Source organism: Ambystoma mexicanum, chromosome 12, assembly GCF_040938575.1.
Source record: "Ambystoma mexicanum isolate Mex_15411 chromosome 12, UKY_AmexF1_1, whole genome shotgun sequence".
Taxonomy (NCBI): Eukaryota; Metazoa; Chordata; class Amphibia; order Caudata; family Ambystomatidae; genus Ambystoma; species Ambystoma mexicanum.
This window is the reverse complement of record NC_090936.1, coordinates 575,395,549-575,414,037: the sequence shown is the minus strand read 5'-3', so window position 1 is coordinate 575,414,037 and position 18,489 is coordinate 575,395,549. Positions and strand designations below refer to the sequence as shown.

Genomic DNA, 18,489 nt, shown 5'->3' with positions numbered 1-18,489 from the left:
CCTCCCTTGGTCCTGCGCCTTCACCCACCAGTGAGGCAAACAATCTGGGTGTCATCTTGGACTCCACTCTCTCCTTCTCTTCTCACATCTCGCACATCTCTAAAAAGTCCTACTACCATCTGCACCTCCTCAGAGGTATTCTACCTTTTCTCACTTTCCCCAAGAGGCTCAGAGTCTCCTGAGCCCTGGTTCTCTCTAGACTGGACTACTGCAACAGTCTCTTTGTCAATCTTCCTACTTCTACTCTCCGACCTCTTCAACTTATCCAGCACACAACTGCAAGACTTATCCTTGGCCTGAAGCTCAGGGACCACATCTCTCTGGCGCTGAAATTTCTTCTCTGGCGGCAAGGATCAAGTTTAAGTCCCTCTGCATAGTCCATAAGGCCTTCTGGGGACCGGGCCTGAACTACCTACAATGCTCTCTCCCTAAATACTCCCCTTTTAGAGCCCTCCGCTCAGCCTCTTCCAACGCTCTGCGGGTGAGCCATTTCTCCAAACAGAGATTTGGGGGTAGAACTTTATCCTCTGCAGGTGCCTCCCTCTGGAACTGTCGCCCTGCCGCTCTCTGTCTTTAGCTGGATCTCCTCAAGTTCTGGAAATTCCTCAAGACCTTCCTCTTCTCTTCCTCTCTCCCTCTTTCCTGCTACTCGCCCTCTCTCCTCTCTCCTGTTTTCCTTCCCAACTCTGCTCAGTTTCGCTGACTGGTCACCTGGTGCACCTCCAGAGCCACACAGGTCCCAAGCTCCTCTGCAGGTCTTACACTTGCCTGCTGGCCCTTGCACTCTGCCTCGCACCTCTGCACTTGGAGCACGTTCCTTGTGAGAGGTAACCTCTTCTGCACTTAACCCAGGGCCCTCATGTACCGGGCATACTTGTTCCCCTTCCCTCGCACCTCTTGACAGTGCACTTGCACAACCTTGAATGCACTTGCCTTAGCTAGAACGTTTTGTCTTGTCCTCCTTTCATCTTCCCTCCCTGGCTAGTTTGCGCCTGGAACACTTGTGCACAGGTACATTATCGTAGAAGTGATGGGATATGCCATAAGAAGAAATCACTTTGGCTAAAGGAGAAGTATAGAGAGAAAAGAGGAAAGATCCCAGAACCGATCCTTGTGGGACACCATGAGCAAGAGGATGAGAGTGCAAAGTTGTGCCACCCCATGAGACAGAGAATATGCGTTGGGACAAATCGGATTTGAACCAGGAAAGTGCACAGCCAGAAAGACCAAAGGTTGAAAGATAAGCTAGAAAGAGTGAGTGATCAACAGTGTCAAAGGAAGCAGAATGGTCTAGTAGGATAAGAAAGGGACAGTGCTTAGAGTAACGAGTTTAGGACTGTCAAGAGCACAGTTTCCGTTGAGTGCATAGGACGGAAACAAGATTGAAAGCGAGGGAGAATTGAGTTGTTTGACACAAATGAGGAAACTTGGAAATAGACAAGACGTTCAAGTAGTTTAGAGCGAAAGGGAAGAAGAGAAATCGGACGAAAGTTAGAGACGAGATGGATCGCCAGAAGGTTGCATTCCAAAGCCCAAAAGGAAAGCTTAAGGAGAGCGGTTAAAGCCCTGACTGGTGGGAAATTAACGCTCTTAGGGTGAAACTAGAGAAGTAGATAAGGTAGTGCAGATAAAGTAGGCAGTGTACCTTTTTTTTTTTTTTTTTTTTTTTTTTAGGAGAGGGTAGAAGTACCAGGGAGAGACAGGGCAGAATGAAGTAATGGAGGGACCATGTAGAGGAAGTGCATATGATTATGTGAAGTGTATAGAAGTTATCGGGGGGGGGTGCATTGTGAAGGCTGCCCAGTAGGTATCACACAAATACATCATGTACCTTGATCCAGAGCATAAGATTAGAGCTGTTCAGAGAAAAAAAGGGTTGGTAGGTAAACCAGTCGGGAGAAATGAAAAATAAATAGGCACCACGTGGCATAGAACTTTGATCTAGCCGCAGGTGACCGGGGGATGTGTAAATGAAACCGTGAATTAACTTTTCTCATGGCCGCTCCTCCTTTGTATTCTATTGTATTGTTTGTTTAAATAGCACCTATACACAGGCAAGTGTTTCAAAGCGCTCAAGGAGGGTTGGAACATGGGGGGGAAAAACAGTCGCTCAGGGCCATTGAAAATCTGAGACGATAATAGTCAGCACAGACAGAGTAAGTGCGTAAAAAGTACATTTAACAGTATGGGATACAGCAAATAGGCCTGACGGTCGATTCTGTAGTTTAACAGTGCAATTAGGGGTGAAGCCAAGGGAGAACAGACAGACGATCTTCAGGCGGGTGCGTACGGATCGAGCAAGTGCACAGAGAGTCACAGGGAAGGGGAGGATCAAGTGCTCCCAGTCGGTTGAGACTGGAGTAAGTGCAGAGAGAGCCACACTCTTGGGTTAGTTTCGAGGGGATTGGTTCCGCCGACGTATTCCACATCTATGACCGGTAATCACCACAGCTGTTTTGCTTCGGAAAATGTTTGGCTCCTGCGTCAATGACGTTGATACGCTGTCCTCGAGGGCCTCCGTCAAGTCGACGTCACCAGATGTTATAAGTAGGACACACAACGCCCGTAGACTCAGTTCCATTTTTCCGTGAACTTGTTCGCTTCGGAGATCTCGGCACGCCTCGGTTCTTCAGATTTCTATCGGTTCTTCGAACTTGTTTGTTTGCGTAGATATCAGGTCTTCGTCTTCTACCCCGCGGTCGGGATTCAAGAAGTGTCGGGATTGAGGTTCCAAGATGTCGCTTACAGACCCGCACGACGTCTGCCTCTGGTGCCTCGGCGAGGACCACGCCACCGATGACTGTGACGATTGCCACTCTTTAACGTCAAAGGCCTTGCGGGAGCGGAAGAAGAAGCTATCTGTGGGTAGGGTTTCCAAACCCTGAAAGTCAAAATCCGCTGGGCTTTCGACCAACGTTTCGAGGGGCGACTCTCCGCGTCGGCCTAAGTCTAGGGAGTCTCTGTCCCAGAGTGGTTCCCGCCTTTCCTCTGCCTCTTCGAGGCGTTTGCGGAAGCGTGGTCGCCGTCCTCGTCCGAGGACTCCACCAGACGGCGGGTTGCTTGTCCCAACAAGCATTCTTCTCCTGCAGAATGGGCTGCATTTCGTAAGGAAATTATGGCGATTTTCGAATCGCAGGGCTCCGTTCCGTCCGTGCCTTCGAGAGAAGCCGGCAGGGAACGCGCTTGGGCCACTGCTCGCACGCCTTCCGGCTCGGGCGGTTGGCGCGATCATCGGGAGCCTTCGAGGTCCCGATCGGACAAGGTGGATCGCTCTAGCCATGCCCACTCCAGGTCCGGTCCTCGACGCCCTCAAGACTATCGGAGCCTGTGAGGCCTGCGAGGAAGTCGTCGACACCATCGGCGCCGAGGTCGTCAAAGGACACACTCGGGGCACCGCCCTCGAGGCCTGTGTCGAAGCCATCGGCGCCACGCTCGACGCCTATTGCGTCGACGCCTTTTGTGGAGGCTTTAAAGGAGGTACCCCGTGCATCGGTGGAAACTCTGAGGAAGGCCCTGAAGGAATTTATTCCAGCCTCTGGATTACATCTCTGAGGTGGATTGAAGGGTCTGATGAAGGTTTGGTTCCTGATGAGGTTCCTGACGAACTATTATCTGGGCATAGCCAGATGGAAGACCTGCGTCAGTCTTTGCATAACGCCAGTGGTCTGAACACCTCTCCGGAGGTTGAGTTTGGTAGGCCTGAGCCTGGCACGCACGCCGAGTCTTCGTACCAGCGTCTCATGTCGAGGGTGACGGAGTACTTGGGGTGGTCTGCGCCACCAGTGGATTTTCTGCAGGATGACCTGACAGATATCTTGGACCAAGGTCCACCAACTGACCCGGTACTGCCATTTCATATGGCCTTGCAAAGAAGGGTGGCGGCGGCTTGGACTGCTCCGGAGAGTCTCCCGGCAGTGGGTAAGTCATTGCTGAAAAAATACCATCCAGCCAGTGGCGACCCCGGCTACTTGTCCATGCACCCTACTCTACGGCCCCAGCAAAGCAGGCGTCGTATCCTACCATCCCTCCTGATAGGGGCGACCAGCGTTTTGACGGTTGGGCGAAGAAAGTATTTTCTTCAGGAGGTATGGCTTTGAAAGCAGCCACCTCTGTGTGTGCCTTAGCTCGTTTCACTCACACTCTGTGGAACTGTTCCTTTGGCGGCTGAACATATTCCCGAAGGGGAAGAACGGGATGGCTTTCTTGCCCTTGTACAGGATGGCAAGGATGCCATGTGTGACTCCGTTCAATCTTTTTGGCAGCAAGGCTGACGAGAGCCCTGAGAGGTTGCAGACCTCCAAAACTGCAGTGAAATCATTGAGCGCTGCAGTTCGCCAACCTCCGCCTTTTCATCCTAGGGGACAGCAATGGAAGGGAGGTTCCTTTCGATACTACTCTACCTTTGGTAGATCGAGGGGAGCTGCAAGTCAAAGGGGCCAACGTAGGAGTACCATAGGTGGAAAACAGGGTACTTGAGGTGCCAAGGCTGCTTGGGCAGTTGCCTCTTTGCCCTCAGGCACTGCCGCAGCCGCTTCAGCTCAGTCATGAGGCCATGTCCCATGGTTCGCCGGTTGGGGGAAGGCTGGCGCAGCATCTTGTAGAATGGCGTGCCATTACTTCAGATGTGTGGGTTCTGGAGATCATAGCCCACGGCTACTGTCTTCCTTTCCGGCTGAGGCCTCATGACAATCCACCAGGGAATCTCTCTTTGAAGAATCCGGATCCGCTCCTTGCGCAGGAAATCAAATCCCTGCTGGAGAAAGGCACTATAGAACTGGTGCCTGTAGCAGAGAGGAACAAGGGATGGTATTCCCCATATTTTTTGATCCCGAAAAAAGACGGGTGATTGAGACCCATCATGGACTTGCGTGGTTTGAACAAGCTCCTCAGGAAGGACAAGTTCAAGATGGTTACTCTCAAGTCCTCCAGGCCCTTCAACTTCAGGACTGGTTGGTGTCTCTCGACCTCAAGGACGCTTACTTTCATGTCCCAATTCATCCCAAGCACAAGAAGTACCTGAGGTTCACGGTTGGCGACTTGCACTTTCAGTTTCGGGTCCTGCCGTTCGGATTGACCTCTGCCCCGAGGGTCTTCACCAAGCTCGTGGTGGTGGCAGCGTCTGTCAGGAAAGGGGGAATTCACGTCTACTCCTACCTGGACGATTGGTTGATCTGGGCGTGCTCTCCTGAGCAAGTCCTGGATCATCTGTCAGTCACCTGCCACTCCCTTCACAGGCGGGGCTTCTCCCTCAACTTAAAGAAGTCCCACTTGACACCTACCCAGTGGCTCCAGTACATCGGAGCAGTGCTCGACACTTCCCTGGGGCTGTGTTTGCCTCCCCAGGTGAGGGCTTCTCACATTCTGCAGATGGAGAACAAGTTTCAACATGCCCAGTGTCTTCCGGCGTTCGAGTTCTTGAGTTTGCTCGGCCTCATGGCATTCTGCATTCTCCTGGTGCCAGAGGCCAGGCTGCAGATGAGATCTCTGCGGTGGGCTCTTAAGATGCAGTGGTCACAGTCCTCCGGCAGGATGTCGGATCCCGTTCAGGTGCCGTCCTCGGTCGTCCAGGATCTTCTGTGGTGGGCCGTCGAAGGCAATCTGATGAAGGGGTCTCCATTTTGGCTACCCTGGCCAGAGGTGACGATCGTGACGGACGCATCCCTCACGGGATGGGGAGCTCATGCCAACGAGTTGACAATCAATGGTCGTTGGTCTCCATCGGAGTCCAGACTCCATATCAACTTGTTGGAGCTGAGGGCCGTCAGGCTAGCCCTGAAGGCTTTTCTGCCGTCTATGCAGGGGAAGAATGTCCTGATTCTGACGGACAATACAGTGGCCATGCACTACCTCAACAAAAAGGGGAGGGGGGGCAGGGTCTCTCCCTCTGTGCAGAAAGGCGATGCAGCTCTGGTTCTGGGTCATCCAGCAGGAAATTTCGATCTCGGCATTTCATCTGGCCGGAGACTAAAACGAGACGGCGGACACTCTGAGCAGGCAGAGCACGGTCTCTCACGAGTGGGAGCTGGCTCAGGAGATTCTCCTGGAGATCTTCGCCCTTTGGGGGACCCCACAAATGGATCTCCTCGCCACCAGTGTCATCCGGAAGTGAGAAAGATTCTGCTCGCAGGAATTTCCTCCAAGAGGAGCCTTACGGGACGCGTTCGTAGTGGAGTGGTCCTTCCTACTGCTGTACGCGTTTCCACCAGTCCCTGTCATTCCGCAAGAGCTGCGGAGGTTACGGAGGTTCATTCCCGAATGATCCTCATTGCTCCTGCATGGGCCAGGAGAACGTGGTACCCGGACCTTGTCGACATGTCCATCTGCCCTCCAAGTCGTCTTTCCTACCGAGACGATCTGCTCTCACGGGAGGGGGGTCAGGTTCTCCATCCAGAGGTCAGGTCCCTCAACCTTCACGCTTGGTTTCTGAAAGGTTGAGGTATAAGGATTGGGACCTCCCTGAAGACGTGATGGAGATGTTGCTTTTGGCCAGATGGCCTGCAACAAAGTCCCTGTACTGTTGCTGTTGGAGAAAGTTCTGCGACTGGTGCAGGGTTAAAAATGTGGATCCTTTTTCATGTGCCATTCCTGTGGTTCTGTCTTTTTTGCTTTCGTTAGCCCACAAGGGCCTGCAACTGGGTACCATTAAAGGTTACCTGTCATGATCTCTGCTTCCAAAAGATCAGGACTTGCCCGACTCCCTTGGAAGCAGACCCATAACCCCGGTTCCGAGTGCCAGCCAGTCCCAATTGGGACCTTTTGGACCCTGTCCTGGCGCCAGTGGCACCAGGCTCATAAAGATGCCCAGTCCCAGCGCTGTAAGCGCCGGGCTCATAATGCTTGGGTGGACTTATCTGCAGCAGACCATGCTGCTTACTTACCTGCGAGTTGAACCCCTGATCCTCTTCTGTTTGGGACTACTTTTCCTGTTGGGTGGGGCAGGAGCCACTCCCTAGGTTCAGAACACTGGAACTCTTCTGGAAAGCAGGAACTCTTTTCTTACCTAGGCGTGGCTGTGGAAGGAGACACCTAAGCACTACAGGAGGCTATTTAAACCACACCCGATGGATGAATCTTGCTTTGCGTTATTCTGCATTCTCTGCAGCAGAACGCTCATCGTGTCTTCTGCTTCTGATCCTGGGCCTAAGGGAACAAAGGCTTACCATCCTGGAATCCAGTATTCAGCAGCACCTGTAAAGACAAAGAAAGAACAGGTTAGCACTACGGTCTTCAGTGGCAGCGCATCTCTTACCTGGTCCATCGGCTGTCACCAACGCCTCGCGCTGCATTCCGGCATCTGAAAGACAAAGGCTTACCTACTCTTCGCATGCTCCGGAGGTCTTCGCACTGCATCCCGCATCTGAAAGACAAAAGAAGGTGCGTTTAAAGACATTGGGCAACTTTATTACTCACGTGCCATTACTCCTTCCCACGCCGAATCCAGTGGGTATTCCAGCACCCTTCAGCTTCTCTAAAGCTCCGAACTTGTACCTGCAAGATAAAAGGGACAGTTAGTGCGCATCGTGAAGCAGGCTACAAGCGCTTACTTACGTGCTTCCAGGCGCTGCTATTCCTCACGCGGGTTCGATCCTCAACTCTCATCAGCCCGCCATCCGCCATCGCCGGAACCCTGCAAAACAAGAGATATCATTACAAAAGACTTTTAAGACATTTGAAGTGCCCAGAACTTACCGTTCGTGCAGTTAACGACGGACAGCAGTCCTCTGAGGTCAAGAGGCCTGCACCCTTATCCAGTGAAGAAACTGGTTATGGCACCCTGCCCCGAGGCAGATGGAGAGCTCGGCGTTCACTTACCTATGACATCTTACTCTTCGAACCAGACATACAGTGCACAGAGGTCCAGCCCAAAGAGCCAACCGTGTGTTACACATCACCTTTGAAGATACGGCATTCACCCAGTCAAGACCGGCGCCTCTGCGGGAATCAGGTGAGCGTTACATTACCTGGCAGCGCTGTCCATATTTAAGCGCTCGTCTGAGGAGTGTTCTTATTTTAAGATTCATTTGATTTCTCAGTTTCTGAAAGGGCTCACTAATGTGTTCCCACCGTCACCTTTCCAGGTGCCCGTTTGGGATTTGAACCTGGTTCTAAAATTCCTAATGGGAGCTCCGTTTGCGTCTTTACATTCTTGTCCTTTGAGACTGTTGACCTTTAAAACTGTATTATTAGTTGCGGTTACTTCCGCTCGCAGAGCGAGTGAGTTGCAGGCACTATCCGCTAAGCCACCTTTCACGGTGTTCCATAAGGACTTGGGTTGTCCTTGGGGTTCGTCCTTCTTTTCTTCCGAAAGTTGTGTCGGGATTTCATTTAAGCCAGAAGGTCATTCTTCCGGCGTTCTACCCTCCTCCGCATCCTGGTAAGGAACAGGAGAGGCTTCATAGGTTAGATCCTTGGAGAGCTTTAAGTTTCTACATCTCACGCATGTCCCGGGTCAGAGTGGACGATCAGCTCTTTGTAGGTTACGCTGGAAGGCGTTTGGGACAAGCTGTTACTAAGCAGACTTTGTCTAGATGTATTATCTTGAGAATTTCTGAATGTTACCGCTTGGCGGGTAAGGACCCTCCGGTAGGTTTACGGACCCAGTCTACTAGGGTGTGGCTGCCTCTACTGCTCTGCAGAGGGGTGTTCCCATTCGTAACATTTGTGATGCAGCCACATGGGCCTCTGTCCATACTTTTGTAAAACACTACTCCCTGGATTCTATCCATTTGCAATATTTGGCCTTTGGCAAGGCGGTCCTCTATTCTGCAATTTAATTGGGCATTCTAAAATTCTAAATTCTTTTCCCACCTCCATACGTTGGTACTGCTTTGGGAGTCTGTCATAGATGTGGAATATGTCAGAGGAACCAATCCCCTCGAAGAACAAGTTACTTTCTTACCTGGTAATGTTCTTTCAATTGGATGTTCCGACAACGTATTCCACATCGAACCCTCCCAGCCGTCCCCTCTACAGAATTTCTTATGCGATTGCAGCTTACGTTTCCGCAAGGCTTTCTGTCGTCATACTGGCAGAAGATTGGTGCCACACGTTCTGGGGATGAAACTACAACTGTGGCTACGGGCGTTCTACTTATAACATCCGGTGACATCGGCTCGACGGAGGCCCTCGAGGACAGCGTATTGACGTCATCGACACAGGACGCAGAAAATTTTCTGAAGCAGCACAGCTGTGGGGATTACCTGTTTTAGATGTGGAATACGTCGTCGGAACATCCCATCGAAAGAACGTTACCAGGTAAGAAAGTAACTTGTTCTTCTCAGTGCATTGAGTGTGGGTGGGGTGTAGAGCTTTGAGGCCCTACACCAAGTGCGAGAGAGAGGACTGGCAGCGGTTCCGGGGACCAGCAAGACTCTGAGGTACACCAGGCGGCCAGTCGGCATGCTGTAAGGAATAGGAGGGAGAGAAGGAAAGAACAGAGAACTAGGTTAGCAGGGTGGAGGCAGAGAAAAGGCAGAGGAGAAAAGGAAGGTTGTGAGTATTTTCCTGGATTCAGGAGATCCAGCTCAAGACTTAGGGCGGCAGGTAGGCTATTCCAGAGAGAGGCGCACCTGCTGAGGATAGGGATCTCCCACCAAATCTCTGCTTGGACAACCGGCTCCCTCGCAGAAGGTTGGAGGTAGATGAGCGGTGGGCTCGTGAGGGACTGTATTTAGACAGGCAGCATTGCAGGTAGGCCCCAGAAAGCCTTGTGAACAATGCAAAGGGTCTTGAATTTGATCCTTGCAGCCACAGGGAGCCTGTGGAGGGATTTCAGCGCCAGAGAGATGCGGTCCCTGGGCTTGAGGCCAAGAATAAGTCTTGCGGTTCTGTTCTGGATGAGTTGCAGAGGGCGCAGGGCAGAAGAAGGGAGAGGACCAGGGCTCTGGAGACAGTGAGCCTTTGGGGTAAAGTGAGAAAGGGTGAAATATCTCTGAGGAGGTGTAGCTGATAGAGATGTCTGAAATGTGAGAGAAGGAGAGAGTGGAATCAAAGATGACCCCAAGGTTACTTTGGGTGCTTGTGCGCGGCCCATGTAGGATAGGCAGAGTGAAAGTGGGAAAGCAGGCGCAGGGGTCCTAATGCAAACGATCTCAGTCTTAGTGGTGCTGAGGCAGAGGTGGTTTTCAGCACACCATGACTGAATAGCGGACAGTCAGATATGAGAGAGGAGGAGGAGGAGGAGGCGGCGGCGGCAGCGGCTGTGGGTAGCCTGAAAGATAGTTGTGCGTCATCCGTGTAGCACTGGACGTTGGAGGTGAAGGTGGCCATCACCTGTGCCAGGGCAGCCATATAGACTTTGAAGAACCGGGGGGATAGGTTAGATCCCTGGGGAACACCACGGGTTGAGAGAGTGATAGTTGCGTGAAAGGCTCCGAGTTCCAACTCGGATGCGCGGTCGGAGAGGAAGGAGGTTATCCTTGCCAGAGCCTGATCTGTGATTGCCAGGGCGTCACAGAGACATGCGATCAGGATGGTGTGGCTAACCGTGTCGAAGGCAGAGGAGAAGTCAAGGAGAATGAGGATAGGTGGGTGTTAGTGTCAAGATTTGAAAAAAGGTGTTCAGAAGAGACGTTTCTGTGCCTCTGGATGCTGTAAAGCCAGATTGATGGTCATGGAAGCAACCAGTAGATTCAGTGTGGAGGGACAGCTAAGAGATATCCAGTTCCCCCAGGAGTTTGCACAGGAAAGGAGTAATGGAGATAGGGCGGTAGTTTGCCAGAATGGAGGGGTTGGCAGGGTTTTTTTTTTGAGCCAAGGGTGCGCAAGGGAGTGCTTCAGGGCAGTTGGGAAAACTCCTTTTTTTTTCTTTTTAGCACAGATGTTAGCTATGCAGAAAGGTGGGCACCGCGGACCTGCTTATATCAGGTAATTGAACATTTTATTCCACGGCTGCGGTTCTTTAGGCAATTCTTTAAGGAGCTAACTGATAAGGGGTACGGAGACACCTGGACTCAAGTAACAGCAGGTCAAGAAGCTAGTTTAGCAGTTGCTCACAAACTGTCCCCCAAATGGGGTTACTGCAAACTATTGTAGAAAGTATGCAGAGAGATTCAATCATGAAATAGTTCTTAGAGGTGATGAGTTCATTCAAAATTAAAGAACAAATCAAAAAACTGTGATGGTTTATTCTTGAATCGGATGCCAGCATTCACTCAAGTATGTATATAGGGGCTTGATTGCCAATGCATTTCGGAGTAGACTCACTCCTTCATCAGGGCGATGCCCTATAATAACTACTATTTTTTACAACACAACAATTAAATCATTCAACAAAGTCATCAATGTTTGATGGAAACATAATAAATTACATCTCAACAGTCCATGTTTCACAATGTTGCCCAAAGGAAAAAGTAGAGACAAAAAAGAACAAAACATGTGATGGAGGGTTAAGCCACCATTTACAAATTAAGAGAATAGTTGAAATGTCCCAATTTAATGTTGTGTAACTGACCAGACTGTGTTAAAATTCACATTTGCACTGTAAAAAAATGAGTATATGAGTGTTATATTTGTCCTCTAATGTACTCTGTCTATTAGTATGTCTAACTGCCCGGGAAGCGTCCAGCGCTTACCTCTGCGTTTCGTTCGATCGCTGTAAGAGAAGTGCTAGGTTGGTAGCAATACCAGCAGTTGCCGAGACAGTGTTTAGAATGCTACAAATGAAGGCAAAAAAGCGAATTTAAATCCGATGTTACCTGCTAATGCATACATCTACGTTTTGTACTGGAAGTCCTCTTACCGCTGCTGTCGCCTAACGTGTAAATGGCAAGTGAACGTGCGCTCGTGCACGTTACAGTAATTATAACTTGGTAACTATGGAGACCCGACGCCGTTGCTGGGCACGCCCGTAGGTGTTTCCAAGCAAGGCGGTGTCGGACTGGCTAAATGTAATGTGCGGACTGCCTGTAGAAACGCTTGTGTTGCAGGGATGGAAGCGTTAGCATTGTGCTTTTCTAAAAGGCAAATGTGCACGAGCCGGGAGGTCCTCAGTGATGAAAATGTAATCATGTAATGACTTATGTTGGGAGGTGGTAACTAGGCAACCGAGATGGACGCCGTGGCGAAACCCCCCCAACCCCAAAACAAAGAAAAGGGAATTTGTTATTTTGGCATTAGTAGAAATGGGATTAGTTATTTTGGATTCTTTAAAATCACATGAAACCCTTCAAAGGGTGTGTTGATTTATTCCTGAATTTTGCCACGCTCTCTTCTTGCTGAATGTCAGCAGGAGGGGTGTTCCACTGGCAGGTTTTTCTACACTGTTAGAACCTTGATCCGTTGCTTTCTCTTGAAGGGTCTTTAGCAGTCGAGGACCTTAAGGTTCTTGAAGGGGATGGTATCTTTTGATACGAGCAGTTAAGTACTTCAGGGCTTTGCCATGCAATGCCTTATGGCTAAGGCACATGGATTACAAGTCGATTCATTTTTCCATTTGATGCCAGTGCAATATTTTCAGTTCTGCTTAGAAGTGGTCATGGTTTTTGAGATTGAAAAGTAGACTAGCCGCTTTGTTTTGGACCATCTAGAGGATGAGAGTCGGGTGGTTCGGGAGACCAGATATATACTCTTGCAGTAGTCAAGCCTGGGTAAGACTGTGGTCCAAATGACAATCACTTTGTGAGGTATGTTCAAGACCAGTCTGTTCAGTTTGAGCATAGGCATATGTAATCGAAGAAAAAGTCAAAGTTCTTGGATGGTGACCAGGCATTAGCAATGCGTCAGTAGAGTTTTGGATCTCGAAGGCCATCTGTGTATGAACAACATACACCTGGAACGGTATGTTGAAGGACTCCAGCATGTCAGCCAATGGCTTCATATACCAATTGAAGAGGAGTGGAGCAAGGTTAAAGCCTTCGGAGACCCCAGAGGTATTGATGAATGGTTTAGAGATCGGAGACTAATTTCACCAGAGAGGTTAAGTCCTGCAAGTAGGAGGGTAACTAATGTAGAGCCTGCCCCTGAATGCCAAGGAGTGCTGTAATAGTTGGAGCAGGAATGTGCGGCATATGGTATCAATGGCAACCAACATATTCAAAAACAAAGAGCACAGTCTGCGTTTTTTCGTGGATAGGAGAGCTTCCTTCATGCGCAGCAGGGCAAATTCTGTACTGTGGGCTAGGTGGAAACCAGATTTGAGTTGTGAAATATTTTCTTTTTCACTGTATTTCATAAGCTGTTTAGTGGCCATTTTTTCTAAGAGGCTAACCTGTGAAGGGATTATTTGTGATTGCGCAGCAATTAGCTAGGTTTGAGAGATCTGCTGAGATTATTTTTAAGAGAGCCACAATGATGACTTTCTTAAGATCTGGAAGCATTTTGTCATGAGTGAAAGAGCAATTCAAAAGGTGGCCCAGGCTGGATCCAAAGTGTAGATCTGGACACATTGATTTTGGAACAGTTCTGACCAGATCTTCAGGGGTGACTAGTTGTAAAGATGCGATGGAGACTATCACATGTGGTGGGAAGATGCAGGGTCAGATTGGCCTTTCGGCCCGTGGCTGGGCCGAAATCGTCCCTGGGCAGTAGGAGCCAGTTTCTGGCCATGCCTGGGCCAGTTTGGAAGAAAACAAAATTGAAAAAAATATATTTCATTGTTTCACTTTTTTTTCTTCTTCAAAAAGCCTTTCATACTTCTTAGGTCGATTAACGAGTACCAACACAGGTTGGGTGATAGTATGCATATAACATATTATTATTTGGCCTTGGACGTCTGCTTGGATTCACAGTAATTTAATGTACTTAGGAACAATGCTATTTGATGCCACTTCCTGTTTTGTCAAGGGGTGAAAGAAAGGTCGTGTTTCATCGCTTCCCGAGATGTCACTTTGGGGTGAGGTCAAATGACATCACTCCTGGTGATGTCATCAGAGGTCAAGGGTCATGAGGCGAGGGGTGGGCCACTTTTTTTTTGAGGCGAGGGTTTGGCCACTTTTTTTGGGGGGTAACCGTGCCTATTTCTTGTCACAGTCCGACCCTGGGAAGATGCAGTGGCAAGTTAGATCTTGCCTGCGATTTCATTGGCCTTGCTCTGAAAAAAGGTTGCTGGCTTGTCATCCTGATTCTGGGAGAGCATGATATCAGACCTGCATTCAACTGGGTTGCTGAGGTCCCGATACATTTTTAAAACGTCCTCTAATTTGTTATCGACGAACACCGTACGTTCATGGAAAACAGCCTTTTTTTTCCCTGATTATGGTGTGCAGATATTCTTTAGCTTCTGGTGTAAGAGGCATGGTCATCTTTACCTTTGGTTTTGCGCCGTTTGCTTCCAAGCTGCCTGTTTTTTTTCTTTTTAGCAGGGCCAGGACAGCGTCAAACCATTTGGTATTGCTTTTTACTGTTGTGTATTTTTTGTGCAGAGAGGGGGCAAGAATAACAAGGATCTCGATGGACCTGAACACTAGGTGTCTGGGGACGAGGCTCCAAGGCAGGGGGTAGTGAAGGTTCTGGAAAATCTTTCAGTGGTGACCCATTTCATGGAACAAACGGAGATGAATTTGTCAAGTGGAAGAAATTGCAGGTTTAATGGTCAGACCAGGGAAGGGGTGTAATTCTACTGTTAGAAAGGTGCAAGATAGCAGAGTTGATATCATCCTGTGTATGGCCCCCCTCGTGGATCACTGGCGAGGGGAGAAGGGAGAGGTTCAGACTATCTTGGTGGTCAAGGAAAGTTTCTGTGGTCTTATTCGTAGGGGCGTCAAGGCAGATAAGTCGCACATGATGAGCTTCTCTGCCCTTGATTAGAGTTCAGTAATGAGGTTGCACCATTCTTTCAACAAGGGTGTGCAGTCACCAGGGGATCTGTAGGTAATCACCACAGTAAGGCTGGTGTAAGGGTCAAGGGGATGTTGGCATGCCAGTCATTTAAACAAGCCTGTGTGGCATATCTGAATCTTCACAAAGTTGAGGCATGTGGGATGGATCAAGGCATTACCTCCCCTTGGGCCTTTTTTTGTTGCATCCATTTTGTAGCCCTCAGGAGGATGTCCTGAAAGGTTAGGAACTTGTCAGAGATGCGTGTATCTGTCATGGCGAGCAGATCAATATCATGATATCTCGTAGGATGATGTGGATATCGGAGGAGTGCATGGTGGGAGACCTAGCATTTAAGGTTCCTATATAGTTTTGGTGTTTTCTGTTTAACGAGGACAACAAGTGGCAACATAGATGGGCGTCTCAAGGACTGTGAGGAGGAGGGAGGTGCTACTAGTGGTGTCAGGCTGGTGCTGGGCATGGGACTAGGAATGGTGGGCCTCCCTGGAAGATTAAGGTTGTTCAGGGGATGTGTGCATGGCCTGGGTGAGTCTATGGGGTAAATCATAACAGGGTGAGGTGGAAGGTCGAACTGGAAGAAATGTCAGGAGAGAAGGCATAAGAGAATCGAAAGACACGATTTTTCTTTCTTCCCTGAACCATAATAAAGAAAGGTTGGTGGCCAGTTAATGTGCAAATTGTTAATGTGTGAAGTGCTGGTTTGTCTTAGGGATAAATACAGCAGCAATAGATATGTGCATTTCAGGTATGTGCAGAACATTAAACAGCCCAGTTTCAAATAGAACTGGACCATTGACCAAGCACTTGTAGCCGAGTGGGTGGGGGGAGGATACATCATCCAGGGGGGCAGGTTTGAACAGAGGCCTAGGTAATGAGTAAGTAACAAATTATTCAAAATGAGGAAACGAACACATTTGGCTGTAGCTGTCTCAAAGAAGGCAGTCTGTACGGCAGTAAAGCTTGCAAGCATTGGGCTATGAAGGATTACAATTTTACATGCCATATGAACTGTCAGTAGGTTACTATGAGAGTAGAAGTAGGAAAAATGAAGGCGTCTAGCAAGAGTGTCAGGAAAGTACGAGGAGGGCAGAGGGGGACTGTAGTGAAGGAGAGGGGTAGGCAGGAGTAATGAGAATGAAAGAGTAGAACACAGTGAGCAGAGCAGGGGTTTGTTCAAGTTCAGGAGGAAGTACAGATCGCAAAAGGCAAGGACTCACTTTTTGCAGACTCGCAGGAATACCAGTCTGCCAGTCCAGGAGCAAAGTTGAATTTAAATGAGCAAAGCTAATAATATCTATGAGGAAGAGGTGTCTTTTTTTGTCCATGAACTAAGAACCATGATTAATGGGTTCACTGATGAGTAACGTAGTTATAGTTTGTTATAACTCGGACATTAAAAAGAATGAATACAAAGGTTTTGATGTATTATTTTGCTGTCTTCTGCTGCATGTCTCATGTTTTCCATCCACAGGGTTCCTTTATGCCCTTTTAGCGTACAGCGCTCGAAGGAATAATGCTTTCTCTCATCCTCTTTTTTCCCCTGTTCTTCTTCCAGATGTGAGATCTGTGGAGTCACATGTCGGCAAAAGGCCTCCCTCAACTGGCACATGAAAAAGCATGATGCAGACTCGTTTTACCTTTTTTCTTGTGATGCCTGTGGCAAGAAGTTTGAGAAGAGGGACAATGTCACGGCTCACAAAAAGAAGAAGCACCCTGGAGCATCTCTACCTGTAGAAAGTCACAAGGTTTCGGGAGGTAGTTCGGACCGCTCAGTTGTGTCATTATCGGAGACCATCACAAAGCCCAGCAATACAGCCACACCAGGGGACATTGGTTCAGAGACCTGAGTATCAAAGATATCTATTAAATTAACAGTGCCCCAAACAAGCAGTTATAGCTTCAGAAAATGGCCACCCTATGGTTTCAAGCTACCCCTTGCCTACTCCCCCCCCCCCTTAGAGTTGGCACTAGATAAGCATTGTGGTTTAAAGAACAGAAAAGTGACTACTGTGGACTCTTTCAGTGTGTTGTGAAAAACAATCACTAGTTCTCTGGTTAAAGCACACACTGGATTGTGTGTGTATATATATATATATATATATATTTCTGAGGCTTGTGGAATCTGCTTAGATCACATGCTGTGCATAGGCCGACATCTAGTGGAAGCTGCGGAGTATTACAGTTTGTTTTTCGAAAGTCGAAAATGGGCGTCGACACAGGCGTGCCAGTAATACTATCCCTAGTGTGACGTCCACTGTACCCAAGATCCCTCACGCGTGTAGGATCCTCAGATTGTTTTTTTCCGCCATACTGGTCGGAAGCATCTTGCGGAGTTCCCTGGCCTTAGCCATACTTTTGCTGTTATTATAATTTTAATTCTTATTCATTCCCTTCCCCACCCCAACGTCGACCCTCAACCTCGACGACGGCTGGAGAAGTCATCGACCGTCGACTGCTGCACGACGGATCTGGGCCTCGGTAGGCCGCTGGCCTCGGCCCGGGCCTAGTAGGCCGCTGGCCTCGGCCCTTACAAGTAGGGAGAGTGGGGGGTGGTACATACTCTTCACTCTTGATATATAGTTACATTTATATATATTCCTACACTTAGCAGCCCGCTGCCTTAAGGTGCGTATGGAGGGTACCCCTTTTCAATTCTGCCCCAAGTGCAATCGCAAATACCCTTGGGTCGACAGGCACGCCACGTGCAATCTCTGCTTGCCGAGGGATCACCCCGAAGCGAACTGCAGAGCGTGTAGTAGGTTTAAACCTAAGACACTTAAGGACCGTTCGACAAAGCGTTGGGCCCACCACGCCAGGCAGGAGGCCATGGCAGCGGAGGGCGCCTTCAGCGATGGCAGCGACGCCGTACTTTCGGACGGCGAGGGCATTACGGCGTCGAAAGACAGCCGACGAGCGCAGGTCCCCGACCTCGGAAGGTCGTCCGGCAAGGCGGCTATGGGGAAGACCCCCGGCGACGCAAGCGCTACACACCTAACACACACTAAACACACTAAGACCAACCGGACCTCGACGACGTCGACTTCCCGGAAAGAGGCACAAAAAGAACGGTCCGACTCGGTGTCCTCTGGGCGCTCTCGATCGAGATCGCCTCACGACGCAAGGCAATCATCCACTCTTGCCAAGAGTGCCTCGCTACACACACTAACGGAAGTTCGATCGTCGGGAGACGAAGACGACTTCCACCCCCAGGCCGCGCTCCAAGATACCGAGACCGCGGTTAACACCAGTGAGGCCCCACGCCCGAAGCACACAGATACCTTTCCAGACCCTCGACGCCAGGCGTCGAAAGTCTCTGGGGCCCCCAAGGGACAGGGAAAACATTTTTCCACGCACGGAGAAGGGGGGAAACAGCGGAAAGCACAGCCTTACACCCCTGTAAAGCCTAAGCAGACAAGCAAACACAAGTCTACCCTTGAAAATAAATCACCTGCTAAAGTAATACCCTGTTCCAGGGAATGGTCCAGTGAAGACATAGACAGGGTTATGTCTAGGATGTCTTCCTTGGCTGATTTTTATGATAAGAACCCAAAACACTTTCTTTCATATAACCCTCAAGGGGCCACACCCTCAGGCTCCTCCGATCCTATCCCGCTAAGTAAAAAGCCCCGGGTCGAAAGACCTGAACCCTTCGAGGTTCAGCCTTACTCCACTCCATATTCTACTCCACTCCCCAGTTATCAGGGACAAGTTTTC

At 49.5% G+C, this 18,489-nt stretch overlaps 1 protein-coding gene across 1 annotated transcript in view; it reads left to right on the top strand.

The window, feature by feature from the left end:
* Positions 1 to 16,735, top strand: part of LOC138513804 (zinc finger protein 692-like) — a 529,021-nt gene extending 512,286 nt beyond the window's left edge. Inside the window, exon 11 of the mRNA XM_069628903.1 lies at positions 16,331 to 16,735. Within this exon, the coding sequence (XP_069485004.1) occupies positions 16,331 to 16,622 (292 nt within the window). The 3' untranslated portion in view covers positions 16,623 to 16,735. The remainder of the gene's footprint in view (positions 1 to 16,330) is intronic.
* Positions 16,736 to 18,489: the final 1,754 nt, after the last annotated feature.